At 35.8% G+C, this 22,694-nt stretch overlaps 2 protein-coding genes across 4 annotated transcripts in view; one reads left to right on the top strand and one right to left on the bottom strand.

The window, feature by feature from the left end:
- The window catches only part of LOC139947953 (sushi, von Willebrand factor type A, EGF and pentraxin domain-containing protein 1-like), a 79,243-nt gene that overhangs the window by 37,244 nt on the left and 19,305 nt on the right, over positions 1-22,694 (bottom strand). For all 3 annotated transcript variants that reach the window (XM_071945839.1, XM_071945841.1, XM_071945840.1), the window contains exons 3-6: positions 21,995-22,183; positions 20,441-20,596; positions 18,443-18,646; positions 17,457-17,636 (exon numbers count right to left, since the gene is read on the bottom strand). In XM_071945839.1, the coding sequence (XP_071801940.1) occupies positions 17,457-17,636; positions 18,443-18,646; positions 20,441-20,596; positions 21,995-22,183 (729 nt within the window). The remainder of the gene's footprint in view (positions 1-17,456; positions 17,637-18,442; positions 18,647-20,440; positions 20,597-21,994; positions 22,184-22,694) is intronic.
- On the top strand, positions 6,599-13,519 carry LOC139948473 (uncharacterized). The gene is made up of 6 exons (XM_071946624.1): positions 6,599-6,864; positions 7,489-7,612; positions 8,060-8,316; positions 8,651-8,755; positions 10,044-10,224; positions 11,107-13,519. Exons 3-5 carry the CDS (start codon positions 8,166-8,168, stop codon positions 10,175-10,177), a joined length of 390 nt encoding a protein of 129 aa, XP_071802725.1. The 5' UTR covers positions 6,599-6,864; positions 7,489-7,612; positions 8,060-8,165; the 3' UTR covers positions 10,178-10,224; positions 11,107-13,519.

Below are 22,694 nucleotides of genomic sequence, written 5' to 3'. Positions count from 1 at the left end.
TGCATTTATTTTCAAAATGTCTATATAGAAATCGGTTTCTTAGTCTATAAAGAATTCATAGAATTTATAGTTTCTATAAATTATGATAATCAACATTTCTTTAAAAAAAAATACTTTTCAAAAGTAGAATCCCAACTGCTCCATAGCACAGCAAGCAAGCTTAAACACAATTATTGTGACGCATGTTTAATAATTCCCATCCCCCCATTTCCCCCCCCCCCCACTGCAAGATTTTTCCCAAGATTGTCTAGCTTTGAAAAATAATGACTGGTCATTTTACGCCAATAGAGGGCGCAGTAGGATCTTTGGTTGTATAACTCGACAGGCACCTAGACTTCGCGCATGTAAACTGAACAGCTATATTGTTAGAGTCCCGTCTATTCTCTCAGTCAGAGTCAGTTTCAAACCGTTTGAACAGGAGGAGCCCAACGGATTTTAATTTCTGTAATGATGTACATTTTTGTGTATAATTCTACATTCTGGAGGTATTTCCAGTGAATTTTAAAGGCTGACAGTGTGTAGCTGATTAGATGTGAATTTTACAGTGAAAATTAAGAGCAAGAGAGTCGTCCACCGGGTACGTTTGCCGTGGGTGATGTCGGTCGGTGATCATTTTTATTTGGTAAGTCATAAGTGTTTTGGTTAAGCTTAAGTTCGTGACCGTGATGTAGGCTTTACAATTTTTTTATTTTTTTTATTATACCCAGTAAACAGACACCAAAAAGTAACCAGTTTTGTCGGTGAATTTTACGTGAAAATTAGGTATGAATAATTTCGAACCAAATCGTCACCTTGCAAACACGTGATTGTTGTAAGGATTTTTGGGCACCTAATTTTTACGTTATATTTCCCCTTCGACATTACCGCTTAATCACGTGAATAGTCGAAGTTAGTTACAAACGTTTGATTGACAAGTGATTTTAAGGTAAAAATTTCCTATTTTTCACCTAAACAACTAACGTGAATTCAAACTGTAAATTACTGGTGCCGACAAAGCGTGAATATTTGGTCGTCAGAGCATCGGCGAATTCCGTTGAAGATTAACTAAATAAAAAGTGGTAAATATAACGTGTTTTTCACCAAAAACATACGTAGTCATCTTACCAGTTTAAATAACGAGATAATTTGGTTTTTCAAATGACTGACTATTACGTTTTCATACACACCAATTATTTTGGTTAAAGACTAACCACAAAACACTGGTCAAAATTACGTGTTTTTCACCAAATACAAACGTAGTCATCTTACCAGTAAAAATTACGAGATGATTTGGTTCCTCAAATAACTGACTATTACGTTGTACGAACACTAGTTACTTTGAGTGAAGACTAACCACAACAACACTGGTCAATATCACGTGTTTGTGACCAAATACGAACGTAGTCATCTCACCAGTTAAAATAACGAGATGATTAAGTTTTTCAAATGACTGAAAATAACGTTGTCAAAACACAATTTATTTTGGTTGAAGACTAACCACAAAACACTGGTCAAAATTACGTGTTTTCCACCAAATACAAACGAAGTCATCTTACCGGTTTAAATAACGAGATAATTTAGTTTTTTCAAATGACTAAAAATAACGTTGTCAGAACACTATTTATTTTGGTTGAAGACTAACCACAAAACACTGGTCAAAATTACTTGTTTTTCACCAAATACAAACGTAGTCATCTTACCGGTTTAAATAACGAGATAATTTAGTTTTTTCAAATGACTAAAAATAACGTTGTCAGAGCACTATTTTTTTGGTTGAAGACTAACCACAAAACACTGGTCAAAATTACGTGTTTTCCACCAAATACAAACGTAGTCATCTTACCGGTTTAAATAACGAGATAATTTAGTTTTTTTCAAATGACTAAAAATAACGTTGTCAGAACACTATTTATTTTGGTTGAAGACTAACCACAAAACACTGGTCAAAATTACGTGTTTTTCACCAAATACAAACGTAGTCATCTTACCAGTAAAAATTACGAGATGATTTGGTTCCTCAAATAACTGACTATTACGTTGTACAAACACTAGTTACTTTGAGTGAAGACTAACCACAACAACACTGGTCAATATCACGTGTTTGTGACCAAATACAAACGTAGTCATCTCACCAGTTAAAATAACGAGATGATTAAGTTTCTCAAATGACTGAAAATAACGTTGTCAAAACACAATTTATTTTGGTTGAAGACTAACCACAAAACACTGGTCAAAATTACGTGTTTTCCACCAAATACAAACGTAGTCATCTTACCGGTTTAAATAACGAGATAATTTAGTTTTTTCAAATGACTAAAAATAACGTTGTCAGAACACTATTTATTTTGGTTGAAGACTAACCACAAAACACTGGTCAAAATTACGTGTTTTTCACCAAATACAAACGTAGTCATCTTACCAGTAAAAATTACGAGATGATTTGGTTCCTCAAATACCTGACTATTACGTTGTAAAAACACTAGTTACTTTGAGTGAAGACTAACCACAACAACTGGTCAAAATCACGTGTTTTTCACCAAATACAAACGTAGTCATCTCACCAGTTAAAATAACGAGATGGTTAAGTTTTTCAAATGACTGAAAATAACGTTGTCAAAACACAATTTATTTTGGTTGAAGACTAACCACAAAACACTGGTCAAAATTACGTGTTTTCCACCAAATACAAACGTAGTCATCATACCGGTTTAAATAACGAGATAATTTAGTTTTTTCAAATGACTAAAAATAACGTTGTCAGAACACTATTTATTTTGGTTGAAGACTAACCACAAAACACTGGTAAAAATTACGTGTTTTCCACCAAAAACAAACGTAGTCATCTTACCACTTAAAATGACGAGATGATTTGGTTCCTAAAATAACTGACAATTACGTTGTCAAAACATCAATTATTTTGGTTAAAGACTAACCACAAAACACTGGTCAAAATCACGTGTTTTTCACCAAATACAAACGTAGTCATCTCACCGGTTTAAATAACGAGATAATGTAGTTTTTTCAAATGACTAAAAATAACGTTGTCAGAACACTATTTATTTTGGTTGATGACTAACCACAAAACACTGGTCAAAATTACGTGTTTTCCACCAAATACAAATGTAGTCATCTTACCGGTTTAAATAACGAGATAAATTAGTTTTTTCAAATGACTAAAAATAACGTTGTCAGAACACTATTTATTTTGGTTGAAGACTAACCACAAAACACTGGTCAAAATTACGTGTTTTCCACCAAATACAAACGTAGTCATCTTACCACTTAAAATGACGAGATGATTTGGTTCCTAAAATAACTGACAATTACGTTGTCAAAACATCAATTATTTTGGTTAAAGACTAACCACAAAACACTGGTCAAAATCACGTGTTTTTCACCAAATACAAACGTAGTCATCTCACCGGTTTAAATAACGAGATAATGTAGTTTTTTCAAATGACTACAAATAACGTTGTCAGAACACTATTTATTTTGGTTGAAGACTAACCACAAAACACTGGTCAAAATTACGTGTTTTCCACCAAATACAAACGTAGTCATCTTACCGGTTTAAATAACGAGATAATTTAGTTTTTTCAAATGACTAAAAATAACGTTGTCTGAACACTATTTATTTTGGTTGAAGACTAACCACAAAACACTGGTCAAAATTACGCGTTTTCCACCAAATACATACGTAGTCATCTTACCACTTAAAATGACGAGATGATTTGGTTCCTAAAATAACTGACAATTACGTCGTCAAAACGTCAATTATTTTGGTTAAAGACTAACCACAAAACACTGGTCAAAATCACGTGTTTTTCACCAAATACAAACGTAGTCATCTCACCAGTTAAAATAACGAGATGATTTAGTTTTTTCAAATGACTGAAAATAACGTTGTCAATACACTATCCATTTTGGTTAAAGACTAACCACAAAACACTGGTCAAAATCACGTGTTTTTCACCCAATACAAAGGTAGTCATCTCACCAGTTAAAATAACGAGATAATTTAGTTCCTAAAATAACTGACAATTACGTTGTCAAAACACCAATTATTTTGGATTAAGACTAACCACAAAACACTGGTCAATATTACGTGTTTTCCACCAAATACATACGTAGTCATCTTACCGGTTTAAATAACGAGATGATTTAGTTTTTTCAAATGACTAAAAATAACGTTGTCAAAACACTATTTATTTTGGTTGAAGACTAACCTCAAAACACTGGTCAAAATTACGCGTTTTCAACCAAATACAAACGTAGTCATCTTACCACTTAAAATAACGAGATGATTTGGTTCCTAAAATAACTGACAATTACGTTGTCAATACACTATTTATTTTGGTTGAAGACTAACCACAAAACACTGGTCACAATTACGCGTTTTCCACCAAACACAAGCGTAGTCATCTAACCACTTAAAATAACGAGATGATTTGGTTCCTAAAATAATTGACAATTACGTTGTCAAAACATCAATTATTTTGGTTAAATACTAACCACAAAACACTGGTCAAAATCAAGTGTTTTTCACCAAATACAAACGTAGTCATCTCACCAGTTAAAATAACGAGATAATTTAGTTTTTTCAAATGACTGAAAATAACGTTGTCAATACACTAATAATTTTGGTTAAAGACTAACCACAAAACACTGGTCAAAATCACGTGTTTTTCACCAAATACAAACGTAGTCATCTTACCGGTTTAAATAACGAGATGATTTAGTTTTTTTCAAATAACTGAAAATAACGTTGTCAATACACTATTTTGGGGGGTTGAAGACTAGCGACAAAACACTGGACAATATTACGTGTTTTCCACCAAATACATACGTAGTCATCTTACCGGTTTAAAAAACGAGATAATTTAGTTCCTAAAATAACTGACAATTACGTTGTCAAAACACCAATTATTTTGGATTAAGACTAACCACAAAACACTGGTCAAAATTACGTGTTTTCCACCAAATACAAACGTAGTCGTCTTATTACTGGTTTAAACAACAAGATGATTTGATCCGCAAAAGAACTAAAAATGACGTTGTAAAAACATCATTTATTTTGGTTGAAGACTACCCACAAAAACTATGGTCAAAATTTTGTGTTTTTTTTTAACAAATACGAACGTATAGTCATCTTACAGGTTTAAATAACGAGATGATTCGGTGTTTCAAACAACTGACTATTACGTTGTCAAAACATCACCTATTTTGGTTAAAGAATTACCACAAAAACACTGGTCAAAATTACGTGTTTATGACTAAATACAAACGTAGTCATCTTACCGGTTTAAAGAAAGAGATAATTTTTTTTTTTAAAGACTGACTTTTACGTTGTCAAAGCACCAATTATTTTGGATGAAGACTAACCACAAAAATTATGGTCAAAGTTACGTGTTTTTCACCAAATACACACGCAGTCAGCTTACCTGTTTGAATAATGAGATGATTTTTGGTTTTTCAAATAACTGACTATTACGTTGTCAGAACACTAATTATTTTTGTTGAAAGACTAACCACAAAAAACTGGTTAAACTGACGTGTTTTTGACTAAATACACACGTAGTCATATAGTCATCCGACTGGTAAAAATAACCAGATGTTTTGTTTCGTAATGAGTTTTCTACTACGTCCAGCAACCGAAAGTTCATTGACTGAAACTGGGTTTTTTCTTTACCATTATCTGAATATATAAGACTACGGAATCTTTGGTTATGTAAGGACATAGAACAGACGACTTTATTGAGCGTATTATATGAGGTTGCTATAAGAAACAGACGGATACCGTTTTTATCTTAAAAGTAAGCAACACGTTTGTAATTAAATTAAACTGTGAATTACTGGGTGTGGCAATACGGGTGCTGACTCCGGCAGCGGACGTTTTTCAGTTAGTCCATTTGGGCAATTTTGCTTATAAAATTCATTGTAACACAAAATTTGAATGATTTTAATTAATATAAGGGCAGAACAAAAGTGAAACAAGGAATAATCGCCCCTGACTAGCGGCGACTGCAAAATACCCAAGTAAAGCCAATGGATATGACAGCCTATTAACCTACTATTAGAAAAACAAAACTTACGAACTTACTATAGCTTGGCGAGCTAATTACTGTTTAGGACAGAGGGCCTAAACTGTGTGAGAGATAGCCTAATCATTTATTTCTAAGCAGAGCTGGTTTCAGTTTCTCCACAGTTAACTTGTTTTCTGTATCCAGCCGTTCTATCAGAACTATTTAGTTATTTAGGTCCGAGGCTGTAAACAAAATAATAAGTAGTCACCTAACCACCTTGTGTTTTACAAATAATTAATCTGACTTTTAATCTGACGCGTGAAACAACGCCAACGGTAATAGAAAACGGCAAAGGGGCAACACAGACCACCAGCTATGGACAAAACTGTTATGCATAGGATGGGTTTGCCAGAATTGATTTGGTTTATAGGCAATGTCCCATCTTCCCCAGTGTACCCGCTATTTGGAAATAATTTTCGTTTTCGGGGCATTTGCGCAATTTTTGTAACTATTTTATTTGGTATTGGTTTTTCAGCTGTTTTTTTTTTTTTTTCAATTCGCCCTCATGCACACATGATTATGACTTCGGTTTTTTTTTATTCATTATTTGTTCGTCATAATATGACCTAATTGTATTATGTAAGTTATAAGTTTGCCTTTGCCGTTTTGCGCCCTCGTGCGATGCACAGCGAGATGATCGTTTTTATTTTTTTTTATTCTCTCCGTACATTTCATGTTTAAAGTTCATTAAAGCAGTAATCTGCTTGTGATCCAACATCTACTACACGTTCCATTGTTTTAGCTCACTGGTTTCGCGGGGTCCAGTGACCTTTCACCTCAACGACTGCTTTTCGTCCAACAGGTAAATCAAACTCTTTCAAACTTTCACTTTTAAATCTGTGATTTTGATATATTCCATTTGTATTGATTACTTTAAAATGTACTTAAATTAGCAGCAGTTGCCTCCTGATTACTCTGGGTGTATATTTTGTTAATACTATTGAAGTATATAGAGAAATTTTTGTCTTGGAAATTCAAATTGTAGAGGTTCGTAGAGAACACCGTGTTTTGTGTATAACGTAAGATTTAACGGTTCATGTGTGTCGAGTGCCGTGGTGCGTGGGTGGCAGCGGGCCATGTGGTCATACTGTGCACATGTACATATTATATACATCATGTACATGTACATTTACATGTAGCTATGCCGGGTGTGTTTTTAGTGCATGGAGGAAGGGTTAGTGTGATTTTATTGATCGTTTTATGTTCGTTCACGATACACTTTGTAGGCCTAAATAGTGCGTATGATCACATTATCTTATTGTCTCAGTTAGATGGGATATATTATCCCTTTCAACTCGCCCCCTACGTAAAATGGTTTATGAAAATGGAGATGCATTTTAATGAGATATAGTATTACCTTAAACTGTTTTGTTTTTTTCTTCCTTCTTTTCTTTCTGTTTTACTTATTATTCAAATTTTTTCGCAGCGAAAGGATTTTTGCTGGTGGCCAGAGCAAAATTTCAACATCAAAAGACTCATCATTGACCACAAAAAGCTGAACCCGTCGAAATGGAAAAAGTTCCATGTCCGTGTGTTGCATGAGCGGTTCCGTAAGTTTACACTCAAATCATAATGACATTTATTTTGTAATACTTCTGCGTTCGAAGACACATTGAACTGGAATGAATACCAGTACATATCCCCGGTGGTGAGAACTGTGTCCCTGAGCACGACACTTTACTATAATTGCTTCTCTCTGTCCAGGGGTAAATGGACACCTGTGAGGGCAGAGATGGTTCTTGTGGTTGGTTTAGCTTAGTGCACTACATATTTGGCAGCACAGGCTGTATACTCCTCAGGGAGCTAAGATGGTTTAAGGAATGAATATGGCCCAGTGACCAGGGGTACTAATGTTGGAAGCGCTTTGAGACGCGGTGTATAAAGCAATTTATAAAAACCGAACATTATTACTATAATTATTTGGGGCACATTTATTGATTGTCTGTTTGTGTTTGTAGCCGACGTTATACAAAGTATTTTCATCACATTTTTGTCAGATACTTACCTGAAGGCTGATAAAGCCGTATCACACTATAACTCTACGTCAGACAAATACGAGTCCGAAGAAAAAAGCAACAAAGATGGGCAGGTCGGGGAGCAAAAATGTCATCAAAGACAACGAATGGTGACAAGCGGGGTAAAGGAATTGATGATGGCGAAGAAGGCCGGGAAGGGGACAATGAGGAGGAGGAGGAGGAGAACATCGAGACACAAGAATCCGACGAGAGAGCATCCCTTCAGAAAGAGGACACATGTAAGTAGTAAACTCCAGTACATTTCACATGTTTGCAACCAATTAACGTTAAGGGTCACATGAATGAAGACAATTAATTTAACATCTAAAAAAAGGATAAAAATAATACAAATTTCATGTCCTGTTTAAATAGAAGAGTAACTCGAGTAATTGTTAAAAATCTGTTTTCGTCCTCGGTCATACAGTTATTAAAACAATTTCATGTATGTGTGTGTGTTTCACACTCGTTGTGACCCACGTCATCATTGTCATTCTCGACGAAGTAAGCCATTTGTTTTGTTTGTTTATAAAAAACTTCAAATTTCTTAACACTTCATTATTGTTTTCTTTGTAGCTGTCGTACTGGTGACCGATGCTGATATGCACAATGCAGACGTGATGGATTCTTCAATCGATGAAGAGCGTTCACCACGTACAAAATGTAGATGTTTTAGTTATGGTGAGTCACATTCTCTATATATAACTCAAATATTTGCTCCGGAAAAAAAGGTTCTTTTTAGTGAGTTTTACAACCCCTTCCATCCTCCCGACCCTTCCTTTTTTTCAAACCCAACCCCCCCCCCCCCCCCCCGCCACACTTTCTTCTGTGAAGATGCATTAAAACATCAAACATTAGGTCTGTTCTAACCATTGCTATGATTATTTGGAAAACGAAGACCTTTGTCTCCCACAAAAACAACATCCAAACAGTCAGGGAATGGTTTATTACCAGAGACCACACCGATAACATGTGATTTCCTTTTCAACCCCCCCCCCCCCCCCCCCCCACACCTTTCTCTGCCTATATGTTGCTGTCACGGATTTGGTTTCGAATTTCCTGCTCTAGGGTTATTTCCGCTTTAGTTCTTTCTAGGCAGTGTGTATCTCTTTTCCTCGCACCTTCCCTCAGTTCCAAACCCCACCCCCTACCAACAACTGTTCCACTTTGCCCCCCCCCCCCTCCATAATTAAGAACTGTACACATATTAACGCCTCATACGCTCTTTAAAGCCTTGGTTTCCATTACATGATTCTCCATGTACAAGGGAAGAATTTTATAATACTTAACCTAAAGCTTTTTGAACGTTTTGAGTGTGTCCCGGTTTTACTATTTTTCTGTGCTTGTCCTCGAATTTGTTTTATATGATGCACATGTTTATTACCATCAAAACGTTTTTTTGTTGTCACAATGTTCTCATCTCCTGGTCTGTTGGCGCAGGCCTACATGTATGATTTCGCTTTTCCCCTTACACACATTATTGATCTAAAAATGCCATCATTACCACTGGAGCTGCCACATGTGGGAAGGGCATTGCACTTTTATAGCAGCAAAGCATTATGGGAAAACGGCATTTTTCATGTTATGCTAAATTATTTAGCAGCCATATGGTAAGAAATCATCCTTTGATAAGATACACTGCTGTCCTGATTACGTTTTTTTTCAATATATGTACTGAGCGTGAACCTTTAAGTGAATATTTCAACAATGAAGAAGATCTAGATATCAACTACACAAAATCCAGGGACGATTTGTTTTGTAACCCTGAATGAAGGACAAACCGGGTTTTGTCTTCGTTTCAACAACAGCATTACACTACTACTGCTACATATGTGTTGTAGTGTTATAAGGCTCGCAACTGCCAATTTTGGCGCTTTTGTAATAATCTAGTCAACAACTAATCAACACCATGAATCAAACGGTAATAAACGTTTTCCTTTCTCTTATTGCTTGCCTAATTTTCTTTAAGAAACAATATCTAGTGGTGAAGGCTGCTGGAGAAAAGGAGGCAAGGCCAGTACTAAGGAAAATGTTAGAGGCAGTGGCATCGGTACCAGTACTGGCAATGCTTTCAAAGTGTGGCCAGGAAAGGAAAAAGTGTGATGCCAAGACATCCTTGCAGGATCTCACTCTATATACGATCATTATCAGTAAGTAAACACTCGACTTATTAATTTTACTAACTTAAAAAACCGTATTAACGAAAGGTATACTTTCTGCGAGTGATAAAAATTTGCCCTAAAATTGTATGCACTCCTGAAGAAACATGTACCTAGAGTCAGGTAAACACATTCAAACCTGTAACTTATAACACAAGGATCCCCTGCTCAGGAAAGGTACCTGGTTGGAAAAATTCAAAACCCTAGGTGTTGTTGACCAAAATGTACAAACAAAAAAGTATGTCCCTGATTGCATGTATTTGTTTATGTATGTGTGCCCTCATATTTACTGCCTGTGGAGTCTATAACAAAGGGACAGTTAAGTACATTTGGTCTCTTATGTGGTTTTCTTTCTTTTCACCCTTTTTTTTAAAGGGGGGCTCCATTGTTCTATGATTGTTCTAAAAACTCCAGCCATCCGGCCCCACATTTTTTCAACCCTATTGTTACAACCCTATTGTTACGCCAAACTTTCGATGGTCCTGTTCACCCAAGGACTGCTTCAGGGAGAAAAAATGAAAACTAGCAGCATAATTATTATGTGCTACTTTTTTTCAATAGTACTTCAGTGTCCTTATTTGCCAAATAATATCAACTTTATTTTTATGTATCTTAATCAAATTCATACACAAGGCCTGCCTCATTTTCTATTTTTTTTTTCATAATTTTTTTCCCAAGTTCTTGCCATTTACTTTTTAATTTTGTGAAGCTTGTTTTTTTAGAGCCACATGTGAAACAAATTAATTCTGGATTTCAGAATGGAAAAAAACAATTCATGTTTTGTTTACTAGTGTGACAAAATGTTGATTGTTAACCAACATGAAATAAATTAACAGGCATAATGATGTTTTGTTTTTTTCTCCATATTTCCAGGGGCATCAAGAGCTAATAGAGAAAGACTTATCAAACAGGCAGAGTTAGACTCCAACCTTGTTAATATACTTAAAGCTTATCCTAAGCGAAAAGTTGTCAAACTTCATCCAGTATTGAGTGTACCAGAAAGAGAGGACACCAGTGAAGAGGAAACATAAGATGTATAGCTTAAGCACTCTCTCATGAAAGAAATTGATCATTCCTGAATTAAGGTACTCATTTTGCAAGCTGTCCACGGAATACTTGACAAAACAAATGTCAAGCAAAGCATTTTAGCTGTACAGGGCAAGTCAAAATGAAGTTAACTGAGATTTATGATTTAAAAACAAAACAACAACTGACACTCAAAACCCCAGTGAAGCTCATATTGAACAAGCATTCTTTCCTGCTTATCTAAAAAAAGAATGAAACAAATTGATAAATTGTAAGAGAAGTTATGCTTAGCTGTTTACTGAAAACACTCATGTTTGTAGATGTACATGGAATATTAACACTTGACTCAATCTAAACATCTGAGTAAGTAGGTTTTCTTTTAAAGGCACTGGACACCTTTGGTAATTGTCAAAGACCAGTCTTCTCACTTGGTTTATCTCAACATATGCTTAAAATAACAAACCTGTGAAAATTTGAACTCAATTGGTCGTCGAAGTTGCGAGAGAATAATGGAAGAAAATTTGTGTGCTTCCAGATGCTTGAATTCGAGACCTCAGCTGAGGTCTCGAATTCAATTCAAATATTTTAGTGAGAAATTACTTTCTCAAAAACTACATTACTTCTGAGAGAGCCGTTTCCCACAATGTTTTATACTATCAACAGCTCTCCATTGCTTGTTACCAAGTAAGTTTTGTATGCTAACAATGACTTTGAGTAATGCCCCAAAATTGTTATAAAAACTTACTTGATGTAGAGCAATGGAGAGCTATTGATAGTATAACACATGTTGAGAAACGGCTCCTTCTGAAGTAACATAGTTTTTGAGAAAAAAATAATTTGTCACTGAAATATTATTTTAACTGAACTTGAGGTCTCGAATTCATAAGGCGTCTGAAAACACACAACTTGTGCGACAAGTGTGTTTTTTCTTTTTCTCGCAAGTTCGACGACCAATTGAGTCCAAATTTACACAGGTTTGTTATTTTATGCATATTAAAGTGGGAAGACTGTTGTTTGACAATGAATTTCCAAAGGTGTCCAGTGCTTTTAAGTGGAAAAATATTCAGGGAAAGTCATCAAGTTTGGAAATGAACATATATGCAGGGAAATGTTGGTGAGGAATGTACAATTCTGGTAATTATTTTCATTGTTGTGAAGTTTGGATGCTGATGTCATTATCTCTTGGAATGTGTATTGGAATGGATAATTTTATTTTTAATTATTAAACTTGTTAAAGTTGGTGGGATACTTAGGAATAACTTTTCATTGAGACTGAATAGTTTTGCATCTCGTTACAGTTATGGTTATGTGTTAACTTTTGTTGTGAACAATTAAAGTGTGAAACAAATTAAAGGTTTTGCATACGTTTTGTAATGTTGATCTGTAAGTTACTAATGTAAATTTATTTTTAAATAATGGTGCTCTATATTCTAAACCCGTATTCTATAACTGGTGAAGAAAGTGATTACATGTATTAGAGCGCAAACGGGGATTTCTAATGCCGAATAATGACGTTGTTATTAGGTGTTCAACAATTGGTTTCTTTAACCGGCTGAAACAGTAATTATTAGGTTTGGTTAAGGCTGTTTATAACGGGTCAAGAACGTGATTATTCGGTATAAAAAAAGTGGTTTCTAGAACCGGTTAAGAACGTGAACACCAAGCGTGCGAAAAGGGGTCTCTGTAAAGGATTAAGAGCATTATTATTAGGTGTGCAAAAAGGGGTTTCTACAACCAGCTTAGAACGCGATTATTAGGTGTGCAAAAAGGGGTTTCTACAACCAGCTTAGAACGCGATTATTAGGTGTGCAAAAAGGGGTTTCTACAACCAGCTTAGAACGCGATTATTAGGTGTGCAAAAAGGGGTTTCTACAACCAGCTTAGAACGCGATTATTAGGTGTGCAAAAAGGGGTTTCTGTAAAGGGTTAAACACGTGATTATTAGGTGTGAAAAATGGGTTTCTACAACCAGCTAAGAACGTTATTATTAGGTGTGCAAAAAGGGGTTTCTACAATCAGTTAAGAACGTTATTATTAGGTGTGCAAAAAGGGGTTTCTACAACCAGTTAAGAACGTGATTATGAAAGTGAAATTCACGTGGCATTCACGTGCAGGGTATGACGTGATTATTTAGCAAAAACGCATTAACGCCTCCGAAGAGATTTTCACGTTTTTTAAGAACGTGATTTACTGGGCGTGCACAAAAGGGGTTTCTACAACCAGTTATGAACGTGATTATCAGGTATGCAAAAAGGGAGTTCATATGTCGGGAAAATGACGTTTTCATTAAATGAGAAAAAAAAAACAGTTCTTTTATAAAGAATAAGAACGTGATTATCAGGTGTCCAAAACACGTTGATAAACAGCCGGCAAATAACGTTATTATAATAAGGAAATGTCCAGTGTATTAACTCGAGGCCTCCAACGAGATTATCCCGTGCTTTGAAAAACGTTATCTGTATAGCTGACCATAACGTGACCTTTAAGTGTAAAACAAACTTGAATCAACAACGGACAAAACACGTGAATATAACGCAGGGTAATCGCGATTCAATTACGGGTATTTTACGTTATTTTCTGGTTTGGAATGCGCGTTTTTTAGGATTGGACTGGTAACGTTATTATGGAAGTGAAATTCACGTGACATTCACGTTCAGGGTATAACGTGAATATTTAGCAAAAACGCATTAACGCCTCCGAGGAGATTTTCACGTTTTTCAAGAACGTGATTCGCACCAAACCTTTTCTCGAATTTCACGTGTTTTTCACGTGTTTTTAACGTTCCTTTGTTTACTGGGTAGAGCTGGGAAATGTTCAATGCACAATTGTATCTCTTTTTATGCATTGCTGCTTGTGTAGGCAAAGTACAAGTTCTAACATTAAAACCCAGGATTTTCCATCAACAAGAAAAAAGTTATAAATAAATAGCTGTTGATTGGTTGGAGTGTTGGACACTTTTTATGAACAGAACAACAAATAAAAGAAAGTTCACAGCTTTACAAATAACTTAGAGGGTTTACAGAAGGTAATGGTGAAATACTTCCCTTGAAATGATTCCGTGATCAATTCTCGATATCGAGAATAACCGATTTATTTTTAACACATGTCATGACACGGCGAAACGTGCGGAAACAAGGGTGGACTTTCCCGTTATTTCTCTCGTCTCTGATGACCGATTGAGCCTAAATTTTCACACACATTAGTTATTTTATATATAAATTGTGATACATGATCATGAAGTGTGAGCTTTTGGCTCAATACTGATGTTGTGCGATTGCTTCAATAAAATTAAACTTAGTATTATTTCTTACACATATTTTTTATTTTCAGATCTTTGTGCTGCTCTGATGATAAAGACAACTAAATCAACATCATTATCATTCAACGGAAGGCTACCAATGAAGCATGGTGCCATTTTTCATATTCATGACCAGCATTGTGTTTGGGCTACCTCTTGCTTGCCCAAGATAAATATTCCAAAAAGAGATTAATCCTGTCCTGTGGTAGTGCAACAAAAGGTGCTGCATGTATTTTATTTCAGTTAACAGTACATGTACATTGCATCTGTGGGAATGTTCTTCAGTTCTTCAGCCAATCTTAATCTTAATCTTTGCACCCCATGGTCGTTTTTTATTGGAGCCACAAGTAGCACTAGTCTCATTTGCATACTCCTTTGTGGTTTCATGTTTATACATTCTGAAAGGAGTGGTTTTTTAAAGAGATAGTTTTGTACAGCGCCCAGTTTCCACTGTTGGAACAATGGGATGTTTCCAGTCTTGATAAAGAACCAATCTGTCGGGGTCACAAATGGAATTCTATAGAATTCTATCAAATGGTTTATAGAAATAATATTTCCTAGAACGTTATTGCATTTTTTATATAAAAAGGGATGCAAAATTTCTATAGAATTCTATCAAATGGTTTATAGAGATTTCTATTGCAGATGTATAGAAAAGCAACACAATTTTTATAGAATTCTATTGCAGGTTCTATAGAACCGATACAACATTTCTATAGAATTCTATCAAATGGTTTGTAGAAAAATCAAATTTTCTAAAGAATCTGGTTCCAGGTGTTATAGAAAAGAGACTACATTTCTATAGAATTCTATTAAATTGTTTATAGAAAGTCCTATAGAATTCTATAAAAATGGTCTGTATGGAATTCTTTTCAAAAACTTTCTATAGAATTAAAATTCAATAAAAAAATCCTAAAGAATTTCTACAGGCCATTGTATAGAATGTTTTATAGAAATTCTATAGAAGTCCTTTATATATTTCTATAGAATTCGTATAGAAAAGTGCCCCATTTTTCTAAAGAATTTCTATAAAGCATTTCTATAGAATTGCCTGTAGAAATTCTATAATTTTTTTTTATAGAATTCTATGAACTTTTTTGTAAGGGTTTGACGCAATAATAGTGCCCCGATTGGATAACTTTTTCAGATCGGGGTGATCGGCATGGTCTTCGTAAGGTCGCAGGGCTGTGTGAACGGGGTATTAGCAAAGTCAATGACCGCGGGCCCACAACAAAATTGAACTGTTTTTAAAAAACAATTAAAAACACTGCAATTCTGCATAAATAAGACAAATTAAAGCCTGTTTTTACAAAAGACCAATATGTGTTTTTAAAAAACAGTAATTCCTGTTTTTTTAAAACAGTAATTCCTGTTTTTTTAAAAACAGCAATTACATGTGTAATAACATAGACTATAATTTATAAGGAAACCTGTTTTTAAAAAATAGGAAGACCTGTTTTTACAAAACAGTTCATAACTTTCTGTTTTAATACTGTTTTTGTACCTGTTTTTTTTATGTTTTTCGTCGTTCCAAATTGCATCCTTTCAAACAGGTTTTTAAAAAACATGTTTCGAGCAGGATAAAAACATGTTTTTTTCCTGTTTAGTTTCGGTAAGGGTAACTTTATCACTGTTTATTATTCTATTCAGCTCAATACGCAGCAAGTCCCAGTGGGCCTAGAATCAAACAAACCATACCAGATTAACGGCGGTGTGCTATTTATAGTGATCACATGATAATATTTTTCGAAAAGCGCACATCGAAGCTTTGTTTTAGAATCTTTGCTGTCTGTCCTTTCCTTTGTTCTGAATGCTTCCAAAATGCTCAGAAAAGCAATACCGCTCAGAGACGTAACAATTTGTATACTGAAATGAAGTGGTTAAACAGGTTCCAGAGTTCATTTTCTACATTTGCATTAGTCAAATTATTCAATTTTGAAAGTTGACTTACTTGCTGCAAAATTGAACCAATATTATTTTTCAAACTGCAAAAAAAACAATTCAATTTAATGTTGCCTTTGGATCGGACGAGTTGGTCTATAAAAAGTGCTTGTAACCGTTTGATATAAAATGTACACGGTTAGAAAGATGTTTTAAAAGTAGAATACAATGATCTACACAAGTATGCCTCGAAATTGCGTGGTTCTCCTTTTACCTCGTCGACTAACACGGTCGGCCATTTATGGGAGTCAAAATTTTGACCCCCATAAATGGCCGACCGTGTTAGTTCGCAAAAGTAAAAGGAAAACCACGCAATTTCGAGGCAAATTTGTATAGATCATTATATTCTACTTTTGAGCTATCTATCTAACCATATGCATTTCATAACAAGCAGTTTCAAACGCTTTTCAACGACCAACTCGTCCGATCCAAGGCAACATGTTCCTTTAACAGAACTAGAAATATTTACCTCATAAAAGATATGCGTAAAGCAAATAAATGTAGAGGTATCAATCAGTGCCTCAATAATTTGTTCAATACAGGGTGTCTAAAAAAAAACTTATAATTTTTAAAATGGCTGCCGAATAAACAGTCTATGATTCTTGGGAAAAAGTTTTAGATGTATGGATAACTTATGGACCCGACTTTCAAAAAATCTGTAAATAATTCATGCATGGGTGAGAACTGCTCACTTTTGTGCAGTAATTAGCCTTCCAATTTGTGAGAGGTAAGTCCTTTGAAGCTCACAAAATTCAATCCAAGATGTCAGCTACTTTATCTTCAGCTCAACCAAGCATGAATTATTTTCAGACTTGTTGGTGACATATGAAAGTTGAGTCCATAAGCTATCCATACATCTAAACCTTTTTCCCCAGAATCATATATTTTTTATTCAGCAGCCATTTTAAAAGTATGTAAGTTTTTTTGAGACACACTAGCAATGTTTCTCTGTACTTACCATAGCATTTCATAACAACTGGTGTCCAAAGCTTATCTTCCAAACATATACTAGTCTCAGCATTACCATAGTGATGGTAGCCAGCTAAACATGAGTAGGATAGGACGTCCCCTGGGCTAAATGTTCGACTCCTGCTATTGTGCCAGGCTTTCTCAACTCTTGGAGGAGGACTGCAAAGAACTAAATTGAAAGAAAACTAATTTAATATTGAGTTACATGTACAAGTCTTTTTGAAAACAAATGATGTACTTACACAGATCCATTTCTGAAATTTAGAGCAAAATGTTGATCTGATATTTCTTGTCAGTATTCATTTAAATGCAGGAAAAATTGATAAAATTTGATCAGCAGATAGATACACTGTCACACCTTCCTACGTACATGTACATGTAGACTTTGGGGAAATAGTTTAAGTCAGAGAATAGAGTCTATTCTCTGACTTAAAATTTACCCCCAAAATAAATGGAGTGTGGGTGGTTATTTTCCAAAGCCGGTCTTTAAACTGACCGTTAACACACCCCCACGTGACCTGGTTTTTACTAATCAGAGGCTTGAAACCGTCCAAGGTATTTATCAATGTGAAGTGATGTCCCGATTTAAACTGTGATCTTTCTAAATCATCCAATAACATCTTGATGAGATACATGTCATCTCCAATTGTGAACTGTTTGTTTCAGTGAACTTGTGTTTCTGTAACACTCTCGTCTCTAAATAAATTGGTGATAAACCCCCCCTCTTCGGCTGTGATGCCACCCAAGGAAACCGTCTCACTCATCAAATTTGTTCCGCGGAGTCACTTGCAGTTTTCAAGAAACTTTCTTGTTCATTGATTGATTGCTTTGACTGTTTTCCCATTATCAGTGCCATTATCTATTTATTCATTGTTTAGTTTCTTGTAAAGCGCTGTGGTACCTCGTGTAAGAGCGCTGTATAAATGTCTCTTATTATTATTATTACAATACAACCTTATGCTAAGATCATAATACCTGTTTCTGTACATCTTGCAGGCTGTGCATTCCACTGGCCAGTTAGCATACAAGAAATCTCTTGAGTTTGAGTTTCAGTGTCCATTTCATAACCATCATCACAGCCTATAGTTGCTACTGATGTATACATGTTACCCCTTGGAGTCACAGACAGGATGATTGTGCCTTCAGCTACCTCTATGTCTGGACAGTAACCCTGGACAACTGCATCAAAACAATCACAAACAAGCACAAAATTAAATACTGCTTAAAAAACAATCAATCATGGTTTTTGATCAGAACAGTAAATAGTAATTAACAATAATTGTGGCTTCTTATATAGCGCACATGTCCGTCACCCAGTGACGCTCCTGGCGCTGTAACATACAGTATTTCCTGCTAGATGTGGAACTACGTTTGAGTTACATGTATCAGAGCTAATTCTGATAGCACCATGTAATGCTTTACAAGATGCTGTGGCGCAATTTGCTGCCGATCGGACCAGGAACACCCAGGCGAACCCCTTTTCTTTTCGATAAGTGCACTGGGTCCTTTTACATGCGTTACATAACACATGGGACCAAGGGCTTAACGTCCCATCCAAAGGACGAAGCAATGGTTAAATGTCTTGCTTAAGGACAAAAGTGTCACGGTTAGGGATTCAAACCTACACTCTGCTAATAAGACATGTCAGAAACACCAGAGTTTGAATTCGGTGCACTTAACTGCTCGGCCACGACACTTATATCAAACACATAAATTACGGATACAGTTCACTTTCTTATCAATACTGTATGCTCCAAATGCAGTTCAAGATTTAGATCTTAGATTGGAGCTAATTACTTATTTAACAGCTCAGGGGTCGATTTCACAAAGAGTTAGGACTAGCCCTAACTTCGAACTAGTCCTAGAAGATATTGAAAACGTATTGCTAGTCCTAAGTTAGAACCATCAGACTAGTCTTAACTCCTTGTGAAATCCACTCCTGATCAACTAATCATGACTGTGATTTACTTATGCTCATTATACTAATGAGGTGTCAAATGTGATTTGAATGAGAGAAACATTCTTCTTCCATGATGAACATTTGTGGCCTGTCATGGTCCGGATTCAGGCCCTGGTGTATGTTCAGCAGAGTGTGGGTTTGAGTCCCGGTTGTGACACTTGTGTCCTTAAGCAATGGACACTATTGGTAATTGTCAAAGACCAGTCTTCTCATTTGGTGTATCTCTACATATTTATGCATAAAATAACAAACCTGTGAAAATTTGAGCTTGATTGGTTGTCGGAGTTGCGAATTAACTATGAAAGAAAAAAACACCCTCGTCACACTAAGTTGTGTGCTTTCAGATGCTTAGTTTCGAGACCTCAAATTCTAAACTTGAGGTCTCAAAATCAAATTTGTGGAAAATTACTTCTTTCTCAAAAACTGTGTCTCTTCAGAGGGAGCCGTTTCTCACAAGGTTTTATACTGTCAACCTCTCCAAATTCAGCCCAGTTCATACTTCCTGCGAATCCGAATGCGAAGCAAATTTGACGTGAATTTGACATCACAATCCTCCTTTCGCAGCGATATTCTCAAGTGAGTTGAACAAAGTTGAACTGCTGCGAATTATTTGTTGCGAATTTGTGATGTCAACATTCGTATCGCATTCGCATTCGCAATAAGTATGAACCGGGCTATACTCATTACCAAGTGAGGTTTTATGCTGATAACTATTTTGAGTAATTACCAATAGTGTCCACTGCCTTTAAGCAGGACACTTAACCATGATTGCTTCATAAAAGTTGGGGAGGTAGTGTTTTCTGCTCCACCAGCCATGCTTCTGATGGATAATACTCAATCCTACATCTGTATGGACTGTAAAGGTGACCCTGTTTCAGCCCTAGGAGTTGGTGGCAGTGGCTTCTGGAAAAAAAGTTAATTGTAGCACACACCTTGAATTGGCGAATTGCATCTAAAACAAATGATTCAAAAATTAAAACAATTTGGGAAATGTATTGTAAATGTTGACTTACAAACATCCACACAACTCATCCCGCAGGCACCACAACACGTACATGTTTGCTGTGTTTTCTTGGGGCAATCCCTTCGCCTGGTACACGCTGGCAAACATCCACTTCCATTACCTGCAGAGCTGTTCGTTAAGCTTACAAGACGAGGACAAATGTCATCTATTTTGAAAAGGGAAAAAAAAAAAAAAAAATCAGGAAATAATGTACTACATGTATAATAGTATGCATACATAGGCCTATACATGTACATGTACATCGTACATTGCACCCAACATGCAGGGTATTTCCAACTACATGTAGCATACATTTTTATACAATGTTTACTTTGATGCCAAAAAGGACTTTGTCGTGTGATTGTACATTATTCAAACATCCTCATAAATATCGAAGTCTTATATAGCGCACATATCTACCAAACAAGGTACTCAAGGCGCCGAGTATATACAAACTTTCAGAAAGATAGGTTATTGCAGTGATGAATTCTGAGACCCAATATGTAGCACCTTATAAGGGTTTACAAGGTGCTATGGCGCATACAGCAGCCACAGCCAGGAACACCGGGGTGAACCCCTTCTATTTCTTTTCTGGGTTCTTTTACACGCGTTACACAACACATGGGACCAACGGCTTTATGTCCCATCTGAAGGACAAAGCAATGGTTAAGTGTCTTGCTTAAGGACACAAGTGTCATGGCTGGTGATCAGAACGCACACTCTGCTGATCAGAAAGACCAGAGTTTGAATTTGGTATACTCTTAACCGCTCGGCCACAACACTTCATCAAAAAGTGGTAGTGGACATCAGCTTAATTCAAGGAAATGTGTTTTAGAGGATTATCTGGTTCTCTACTTCACCCAAACTTGACAATCTCTAGAGGTCTGGACAAGCAAAACAGCAGTTCTACATCTTTCGTTCCTTTTACATGTACCAGGGCCCAATTTCATAGAGCCACTAAGCACAAAAATTTGCTTAGCATGAAATTTCTTCCTTGATAAAAACAGGATTACCAACCAAATTTCCATGTGATTTTCATCAGGATAAGCAAACAACAGCTGAATACCAGTAACAAGCAATATGCAACAAATGGAAATTTGGTTGGTAATCCTGTTTCTTATCAATGAAGAAATTTCATGCAAAGCAAATTTTTGTGCTTAGCAGCTCTATGAAATTAGGCCCTGAACAGTTCGAAAGCCAGATAGATTTGACAAACTAAGCATAAATTTGATCCAACAGGTTAGAATAGACCCGGGCCCTTCCCATGAAATATGTAAATTGCACATTGTGCGTGCGCACTAACGTTTTGGTTGGCAAAATGAGGGAACATCTTGCTGTTTGTATACAGCTAATGGCTGCTTGACGCAGATGCGATTGCGCGTCCGCTTAGTGCGCAACTCTATGGTGTTTGCCAACCAATAGGGTCTGTATGCATGCGTGAATGTAATTAGCATATTTCATATGGGAAGGGTCCATTGCTCATATGGATAAATAATGTTACCAATCAAGCTTTACACACAGTGAGAAAATTCCTAGAAAAATACATTGTTTAGTTTTGCATTACCATTGGGTAGGCATGTTGGTGCTGCATCCATAGTCCATTGCCCATCTCCTAAGCATGTCCGCTCTGTACTATTAACTAAGCTGTATCCAGGAGAGCACATGTAAGTTGCTTTTGCACCATGAGCTCGGTTAGTCTTGTACACAACACTAACATTGACAGGAGCTGGTAATGGTGGACATAGTTTACGATCTACAGGTGGGAACAAAAGTCAGGATATTTTTGAATATTTTTGAAAAAGTAATTTTGTATACAGTACTTTCAGCTTTTATATTTTTATTATGTAGCGTACTGATGCTTGTAGTGTTTTTTGTACTGTATAAATGGTAAAACTTAAATTTATTAAATTTTTGCAAAATTGAAGTAAATTTGATCGGGGATAATAAAGTAAAATTGAATTGACTAAACAATCACTTATAACTGTTCTGTTTAACGGACTTTTCTCAGCTTAGACTAATTGGTATTCTGCAAAGATGACTCCACTACATTTATCCTTGCATAATTTTCTAATACAGGTCTAATGCAAAATGTGTGTAGAACGTTTTCACTGAACTGAACAGTGATGGCCAATGAACTGAAAGACCAAACAAATAGTTGAAATTTGGGTAATATATAGACTTGTGGTGAGATAGCCATGTCATGGTGGTGACGTAATGATTCAGGTTCCGCGATCAAATACTGCCCCTGCGAGATCACTGCTATC

This window comes from Asterias amurensis, chromosome 15, assembly GCF_032118995.1.
Source record: "Asterias amurensis chromosome 15, ASM3211899v1".
NCBI classification, from domain to species: Eukaryota; Metazoa; Echinodermata; class Asteroidea; order Forcipulatida; family Asteriidae; genus Asterias; species Asterias amurensis.
This window is presented reverse-complemented; position numbering and strand designations above follow the sequence as displayed.

Excerpts from the sequence above, each read along its gene's own strand:
- LOC139948473 (XM_071946624.1), top strand. The coding sequence starts at position 8,166 with ATGTCATCAAAGACAACGAATGGTGACAAGCGGGGTAAAGGAATTGAT. Across the intron at positions 8,317-8,650 it reads CCTTCAGAAAGAGGACACAT|CTGTCGTACTGGTGACCGAT; the intron begins GTAAGTAGTAAA and ends TTTTCTTTGTAG. Across the intron at positions 8,756-10,043 it reads ATGTAGATGTTTTAGTTATG|AAACAATATCTAGTGGTGAA; the intron begins GTGAGTCACATT and ends ATTTTCTTTAAG.